The 9,051-nt window shown below is 34.7% G+C and overlaps 1 protein-coding gene across 1 annotated transcript in view; it reads left to right on the top strand.

Moving 5' to 3' along the window:
* The window catches only part of LOC117125112 (nardilysin-like), an 18,877-nt gene that overhangs the window by 5,676 nt on the left and 4,150 nt on the right, over positions 1–9,051 (top strand). The window contains exons 6-20 of the mRNA XM_033271505.1: positions 749–844; positions 1,219–1,341; positions 1,596–1,653; positions 2,074–2,147; positions 2,265–2,334; positions 2,855–2,932; positions 3,436–3,556; positions 3,650–3,708; positions 4,442–4,496; positions 5,299–5,403; positions 5,873–6,029; positions 6,152–6,202; positions 6,857–6,976; positions 7,739–7,941; positions 8,730–8,857. Of these exons, the coding sequence (XP_033127396.1) occupies positions 749–844; positions 1,219–1,341; positions 1,596–1,653; positions 2,074–2,147; positions 2,265–2,334; positions 2,855–2,932; positions 3,436–3,556; positions 3,650–3,708; positions 4,442–4,496; positions 5,299–5,403; positions 5,873–6,029; positions 6,152–6,202; positions 6,857–6,976; positions 7,739–7,941; positions 8,730–8,857 (1,498 nt within the window). The remainder of the gene's footprint in view (positions 1–748; positions 845–1,218; positions 1,342–1,595; positions 1,654–2,073; positions 2,148–2,264; positions 2,335–2,854; positions 2,933–3,435; positions 3,557–3,649; positions 3,709–4,441; positions 4,497–5,298; positions 5,404–5,872; positions 6,030–6,151; positions 6,203–6,856; positions 6,977–7,738; positions 7,942–8,729; positions 8,858–9,051) is intronic.

Below are 9,051 nucleotides of genomic sequence, written 5' to 3'. Positions count from 1 at the left end.
AGCGCAACCCATGTAAGTGGTGAATGCCAATAAAGTATATTTACTTTTTTAGACTGAATTTCAATTTGAAATTGATAGCAACTTCTTCCGTGAGGGATTGGACCGCTTTGCTCAGTTCTTTATCTCACCCCTGATGAAGGAATCCAGCACTGACAGAGAACTGGAAGCTGTCGATAGTGGTAAACAAAATTCTACTTTTAACAAATGCTGTGTTCTGCCCCGGGCAATAACCTGTAATGGCCCTGTTACAGCTTAATTCAGAAAGAAAGTTTACCATTACACCTTGTATCTATTATTATTATGACTGGGAAATGTTCAGTTTATCAATAAAATGTAGTTTATGATTACAACGTAACGCTTTAAAAGAATTGTAATAATAAGAATAAAAGTGCTTATAACTGTGCTATTTGTCTAAAAACATTTTAAATAACACATACACATTTTATGTAATAATGCTATTTATAATATTGAATAATATATTGTTAACTTTTTTATACATGAGTGCTAGTTTAAAAAAGAAAATTTATAGAATTTGAAATGAGTCTTGTGGCACATAATGTACATAACAATACACTAAAAAAAAAAAATCCAAAAACATTCATGAACTCCTAAAACTAACTGAGTGTACACGTTTTATATAATAATGTTATTTAATACTATTTAATATTTATAATAATAATGTTATTTATACTATTTAATATTTATTAAGATTTTTATGCACTGTATGTGTTAATTTTTCAAACTATAGAATTTCAAATGAGTCTTCCGGCTGATCATTTTCGTAAACAGCAGTTGTTTGGTACTTTCACTAAAGAAGGTCACCCACTTGGAAAATTTATGTGGGGTAAGTTGATATTTATTTATCCCTTCCTTGTAATTGTAGCAGGTTTATAGCATATTTACCATATTTTTATTTGAAAAACATATCATAACATATTTTTTATCTATAAAACATAACAAACATTTGCTCAAACATTGAACAAACAAGGAAAAAAAAATACTGTTGGTCAGATATACATCGTTGCACCAGTGAACCTTGCATTCTGTTGTGGAAGTTGACATTTCAAATATCAGGTGATTGATTGATTGATGGATATGTCAAAATCAAGTATAAACAAAGTCTGATCAAATATTGTTTGTCTGACATTGACAGACAAGCAACTCTGTGCCCAGATTTATTCTATGAGTTTGAAATATTTTTTTTGGATCTGTTTGCAGGCAATACCACAACTCTGAAATTGGATCCAGTTAGCAAAGGTATTGAAGTACACAAACGACTTCAGAAATTCAGACACGCAATGTATTCCAGTGATTATATGACACTTGCTGTACAGTCTACAGGTGAGTGGTGTTTGTGTCAGAGGTTGTTTGTGTACATGTCTGGAGGAGGAGTAGTTTGTGGTGATTAGTTGATGATGACCAATAGTAGATGATTTAATGTGACTCTTGACCTTCAGCCTCTGAACACAGGGTTTTTTTTTTGGTCAGAATGTTGGATACACTAGAGGAGTGGGTCAGGGAATATGATCACAAAAAAAGGTAGTGGGAAATTTAATTTGACCCTTGATCAGAGTTGTGTATTAATTATTTTTCAGAAAGTTTGGATACACTTGAGGAGTGGGTAAGGGAATCGTTCTCAGACATCCCCTCCAAGTAAGTAGAAAGTAAAGGCAAGAGCATTAGGTGACTAGGTATGTTTAATGAGGTATACATATAAAGATGGTAATGATGATGACAACAATAATAGCTTGGGCTGCTGCAGGAGTCAATGGACAATGGTCATGTATTTTTATAGTGCCTTCCACAGTAAGAACCATATCAAGGCGCTTTTTTAGCCACTAAGAAATTAAAATTTAATTTATGAACAGGCACGAATGTGAAGGGGAGGAGAAAGGTACACACCCCAGATTAAGAGATAGCATCGCCGTCACTACTGTGTACACACAGGTACCTAGACAACACTATGCTGGGCTCCGGTAGCTCCCACCGAGGGGTGATGATTGGAACAAAGAAGTGGTGTAACAATAGTTGATATGTCATATTATAATGTAATGAACTATATTTTTCTTGCAGTGGTCTTCCTAAGCCAATGTACTCTTTACATGCAAATCCTTTTGTGTCAGACAAGTTCCACAAACTATACAAAAGTAGGTTTACCAAGTTATAAGAACCATAACACAAGACCATCCTAAAAAGCATTTTAATTTTTTATCAAAAGACCACTGTTATTTAATTTTGTTTGTTGCATTATTCTTGACTTCCAGTTGTGCCTGTAAAAGATGTGAACCAGTTGGAAATAACTTGGAAATTTCCATGTTTGTTCAAAGAATACAAGTAAGCACAACGTTTGTGTTTACCTGATGTGCTATTATACAGTATACCGTAGTACTGAATGCTCAGTATGTTCCCAAATGCTCCCGAACAAAAATCATGAAACCGATTCACATTTGGTGGGAATTGAACCCATGACCTCCAGATATCTAACCTGGTATCTTAACCACTCAACCACCAAGCTTGCTTTTGGTGGCTAGTGATGGATACTGTCCCCAAGTAACAGCAAGTCAGATGGTGTTTTTCGCATACTGAGCATTCAGTACTATGGTATATAGCAAGTCAGGTATTGCAAACATCAGTTCGTAAAAACCTTCAAGTATTCTAAATTTGTGGTTAGTTTCCGGGAGATTTTTCCTTACAAGAGTGAGAAAACCGTGCTAATTTCCCGATAAACTCCCACTATTCACAGAAGACTTGTGACCCTTGACACTGTATGTTTATTGTTTATCCTGCATATTATTTTGTATATTATATTATATATATTTATATTTTTAAGTACTATTTGATTATATACTTTCAGGTGTAAACCGCTTCATTACTTATCTTGGCTGATCGGTCATGAGGGGCATGGCAGTATATTAGCTAGGCTCAAGAAAAGGTTTGATTCTAATACCTTTCATTTCTTATAAAAAATATTTGTATCCAAAAATGTCACTTTACACTTCATGGCATTCACTTAAGAAATATAATCATCACAGTATACTTTGGTTAAATGTATTGTTTTAATAAGAAGAAAACACAGAATTTAACAGTGGTGGATCCAGGAATTTGAAATACAGGGGGGCCCAGGGAAGTACTTTCACTGATAGGGGTCAATACCACCTCAGCTCCAACCTGGTTGGCTTAGGTTAGAAAATTTATGATTATGGCACCTCCAGATGAAATGGCACTCTCGACTTATATTCGAATCCGCCACTGTTTAGAATGATTCTTATATTTTTCCTGAAAATATCACGTTTCATCAAAAAAACAAAATGTGAGTTTAACATCTTGCTCTCTGTTCTGTGTATGTGTATTATTTTAAAATAAAAAATAAATAAATTAATTAATCAATAAAATTTTAGTCAATGCTGAAACAATTATTTTGTGTTTTTTTTCTAGATCATTTGCTCTTAAGCTATTTGGTGGAAATGATGGAACTGGGTTTGAATACAATGAAACTTGTGCAATTTTTAGCATTAATGTTGAGCTGACAACAGCAGGGCTGACCAACATAGATGAGGTAATTTTTTTTCTTTTTTTATGTAAAATGTAAAATGTTCCCTCCCAGACTAGTTATTAAGCAATAATTCTTGCCTGTGTTTGTTTTTTCCAGGTTGTATCTATAATCTTCCAATATATTAAAATGTTGCAAAAAGTTGGGTCACAGAAAAGGTAAGGCAGCAGTGAAATAAAGGTGGGACGATGATGACAGTGGTGCTGACGGTGATGATAGAGATGGTAATAATCATAAAGTGAAGTCCCAAGCTTGCCATTGCATTCATTCCATCAGCAGTCATAATTTTAATATGCAGTTCAATAGATAAACCATTGTACAGTTTATCTTGCCTTTAACTCACACTCTGTAGTTCTTGCAATGCATTTTAATTCTAAGCAATTTCTGTTGTGCAATTTTATGTATTTTAATTATTTTTCTATATTAACTAATATGATTGTATTTAAGGAACCATATCTCATAACTGTATTTATACCGTTGTAACAATAAAGTATCGTATCGTGACCAACAAATTGAAATTGACTTTTTAATATATTATCCACATTATCAGATTAAAAATAATGGGTCATTTACTGAAATCAACTTACTATTGCAAAATTTATGAGTAAAGTTTGACGGCTTCTCTGTAGTAAATTATACAATACTTCCACATACTCAGTTTAATAACCAGCGAGAGTACGCTACTCAACTCTACTCAATTGTAGTGATGATTTTTATGATGGTGATGATAATGATAATGATATAATAATAGGTAGAATTATAAAACGCAAATAAACAAGGTCTCTAAGTGGTAATTGTAGTGATAATTTTAATGGTTGTGACAGTGTTGATGAGAAAAATGGTGTTGAATTGTTATGATTAAATTTGACCTAATTCTTTTTAATTTCTAAGGATATTTGATGAGATAAAGACAATAGACGACAATGCATTCCGATTTCAAGAGGAGGTACAGTAATTAGATACAAATTGTATAAAGATACTAAATGATAACAATTGCTAATAATAGTAAATTTAGAAAAATAAAGGCTCTCATCTAACACTTCCATTATGCAAGTCACTGTGTGGTATTATTAAATGTTTAATTACAATAATTATATACAATCAATTTTAATGCACCAATTTAAAAATATATATTCAAAGGCATAGAAAGTATACCATGAGTCCGAGTGTAAAAATATTGGGTGACTAGTTGAAAGTGAGCAGCTGTATGGAATTAAAGACATGGCTATGTTGGTAATTGTGAACGCCTCTTATGTAGTGAAAGCATAACATTTCTATTTTATGCATATATTTCTCCTGAGTAAGCCTACTTTCGCAAACTTCCTCACAAGCGCCAGCTAATTAATTAAATTGTCGGCCCCTCCCTGGCACCCACATAAAAATAAACCCTTTGGGTATGACCATACTCCCATTCTAATACTGTAACCTTTTGCTAAGCAATTGTGAAGCAGTCCAATGACCAGGAACGATGGACAAATTAAGATAAAATAGCACCTATTAAGCTTGGCACACAGTACGTCGGACGTCGAGAGTTGGTGACAAATTCGTCTGTACTTTGAGTGCTTACCACAATGTCGTCTGCTGATGGTTAGTGGTAGTCTTAGCAAATCGCTAAAAAAAACATTCATCGTGCATGCCTCATCTGTTGAATAGCTTCAAAAGTCCGTCAACGCAATGACAATTTTTTTAATATAGATTGGTAATTTACAGATTTTTTTTTTTATTTTTTTTTGATGAATACTAATTAGATGGATGCTGTTGATAATGTGGAACTGATTTCAGATAATATGCAGACTTACCCACTGGAGCATTACCTCACAGGGCACTTACTCCAATTTGAATATGACCACAAGGTATGGTAACATTTGGTTTATATTGAAATGCCAAAATTCATATACTCAAGCATTGATAATTGTTAAAACTTGGTAATGCATAATCTTAACTTTGATGCTACTGTATCTTTGAACACTTTGAATTTTAATTATTATTGTGAATAAGACTGTAGCACATTTGAAAGCTCATGTCATACTCATGGTTCTGGATGTAATGACTATTTTTGTGCTGGGAGAGATACTGCCAGTGGATTGTCTACACACAAGCTCTTCAGATTCAGTCAGTGCAAGTTTTTCGCATCGCAACAATTTTATGATTGTCATATAGCAACTGTTGTATATAAAATTATCTTAGTTCCCACTCACTAGTTGAGTGGTTGCGAGCGGTTGATCCAGGGACTTTGTAACCCGGAGCCTTATATCAGTGCCATCATATTATTTTGTAGATATGAAGGTACTTTTTCCATTTCTTGGATTGTTTCCTCCCCAGGCAATTAACGAATGTCTCTCACAACTAACGGCCGAGTCTGCTAATTACATGCTGTGGTCAAAGACATACCAGGAGTCATGTGATCAGGTGGAGCCCTGGTATCAGACTGCCTACAAGATTGAACAAGTGCCCTCGAGATGGATACAAGACTACCATAGTAAGTTTTATTATTCTGTGAATTTTAACTTAATATTTGGTTGTGTAACCTATAAGATATAGTCATTGGTGCATATATAAACAAATATTATTTATAATAATAATAATAATTATTATTATTAGATTCTGAGGTTCACCCTGATCTACATCTTCCACATCCAAATATCTTTATTGGTAAGTGTTCATAAATATACTTGTTGACTTTTTAAAAGTATATTCCAGCTTTGGATTTATTTTGTGTTGTGCCTATTGTATTCTATATCATATTGTTTGTAAAGTTCCAAAAAAGAAGTTACTAAGGGAACCCGGAGGCTTTATACCTCAAACGGGCTATTACAAATATATTAATATATACATTCGCTAAGATTATTTTTAAACCAGCATGGTTTGATATAGTTCGCTGCGGTTCACCTGAACTCTTTTATCTTTTTTGACTTAAGATATTTTCCAAACTGAAGTTGATAAATCCCTAAAAATTTACCCATTTATTATACTCCTGGGTGGATGGAGATAAATGTAGCCTTGAAGACAAATGTAGCATTATGTGACATGCTGAAAAATATGGTTATGATGACATCACATCATGACCACAATTTGGCACACCATGACTGCAAATTTGATAGTCTGTACAGAGCGTTATAGAGTGCCAGGGAAATGGCATTTAAATTAAACTAAGATCTCAGGGCTAGGAGCCAAACTACAACTGCTCTCCATATCTTCCAGTTTACTCCAGTTTTATCCTTGAATTGTCCTGCTTACTTTAGGATATCAAGCCGTTACATTTTCTTCAGTAGTTTTTATTAAAAACTTTTCAACCTTACTTTATAGCGGATGATTTCAGCTTGAAGACTGATGATGGACCACCATCTGAACATCCATTAAAGATACTGGACACAGAACAAGGGTGTGTCTGGCATAAAATGGACAATAAGTTCAAATTACCAAAAGGTAACAAAAAATTGTTTTTCTCCATGTTGATGTGAGTGAGCCCTCTAGATGATTTGAGTAATAAAATTTACTCACTTGTCTTTGCAAACTATAGTAAAGCAAAGCTCAGAGCTAATTTCAATGGATGACATTACGATGTGAAACGTTATCAGGTTGTGATGAAAATTTATGTAGAGTTAATGCATTTATTCAGCTGTTATGTGTTTATTTTTACTCTACAGTAGTTTAGTGGTACAAACATTAACACTTAAATACAAGATTATGACCCTTAAACTGCAGGGAACAGCCAATGTTGCAACAGTACTTTTCGCACTGTTCTTTCTTTGGATGGACTGCATAAAAATTTACATATGAATAAACAATAGAAAATGGGTGTAGCAATAACCAGGGGAACAATGTAGCCTGCAATATGTACAATTATTGACAATATGAACAATGAGGCCTAATACGAAAGTATAATACATACTCCATGTATTGAAATACACGCCATCGTGTTGGGATTCAATATTTCGACATTAATTATGTCATCATCCCTGATGATGACATAATTAATGTCGAAATATTGAATCCCAACACGATGGCGTGTATTTCAATACTTGGAGTATGTATTATACTTTCTTATCTGAGATTAATCAGTGGACCTTTCGGTTTGAGGCCTAATACAGTAATGTGAAAAGTACTTTTGAGACTTGCCATGATTTAGGGAAATGCTGTATAAAATCTGAGAGGTAAATCTATGATCATTAAACTTGTTTCTTGCAGCGTTTATCTGCATTCACCTGAAGAGCTTGTTGGTGAACCAGTCTGCTATGCATCTGTGTCTCTTTGATTTCTTTGTTAGTTTGCTTGAGCATAATATGAATGAGGTCGCGTACAATGCAGAGGTAGCTGAGCTCAGCTACAGCTTCCGCACTGAAGAGACTGGCTTCATTATCAAGATGCATGGTTTTAACCACAAGCTGCATGTAAGTAATGCTAGATTTGATATGAATAATTAGGCATCAGCACAGCACAGACAGTTTCTTTGATGTGAGATAAAGTGAATTGGTCAAAACTCTAGTAAAAATCCATACTCTCTTCCGATTACTGTATTGTTATTAGGATGATGGGATCATTAACAAGGTCAGACTAAGGTTTTCGACACGAAAAGGACGAGGCTGTCAGAACGACTTGGGAATGATGATGTCACAAAATTATGTCATTACTCATACTGGTCAGGTGATTACCCTGAATAACATCACCTGACCCGCAAAGCCAGTATACTGGCCTTTAGGGTTATTGCAGCGTAAGCGCACAGCCGTTTTTCCGGCCTTTCGGGTTCAAAGGGTTAAAAAATCAGACGAAAAATACCTTTTTGCGAACATCTAGCACTGCCTAGTCATAAAATTTCATACCTGAGCCCTAACCATGGTGGGGCTCAGCTGGTCTAAACCCTCCATCTGTAGAAGTCCTTCCCTGGGCCCCCTCTATTTCGCCTGTCTGGATCCACAACTGAAACACTATATCTCTCGAGTGCCCTCATGTATTGAGAGGTTGGCCTCGATCATTTAAAGTGTAAGCCTAAAATCATATGACTGTTCACAATTAAATTTGTTCACAAGTAGTTTGATACAAGTTTATTATGTATGATTTGCTCATATATGTTTATGGTATGACATCATCATGTCTATTTATGGGCCAATCACACTGATTTTGTATAAAAGTATTTTAATGTGCAGACAGGGCTCAACCATTCTTGTCATTCTGTTTACAGTTACTGTTTGACACAATCCTTGATTACATTGCCAACTTCTCTGTTACTGATGATCTAATGGATGCAGTGATGGAGGCCATGTTGCAGTCATATCACAATCACATCATAAAACCAAGTAAAACAAACAAGTAAGTTATAAAGCTCTGATCACACTATCAGATTTGCTGTGACAAATATGTTTGCAGTGGTGGATCTGGGGGGGTGGGGGCGTGAATAGGGTGACTAGCCACCCCCCATTGTTTACTGTGAAAAATAAAGTAGTGGTCCACTCGTCTTTTTTGTGTGCTTCTCGTGTACTCTGGTAAAACATACACTTTCTATT

The sequence above is a fragment of the Anneissia japonica genome, unplaced genomic scaffold (assembly GCF_011630105.1).
Source record: "Anneissia japonica isolate Jap-2015-1 unplaced genomic scaffold, ASM1163010v1 scaffold9_len2422644_cov172, whole genome shotgun sequence".
NCBI lineage: Eukaryota > Metazoa > Echinodermata > Crinoidea > Comatulida > Comatulidae > Anneissia > Anneissia japonica.
The sequence above is the reverse complement of the archived record's forward strand: the minus strand, read 5'-3'. Positions and strand labels throughout refer to the sequence as shown.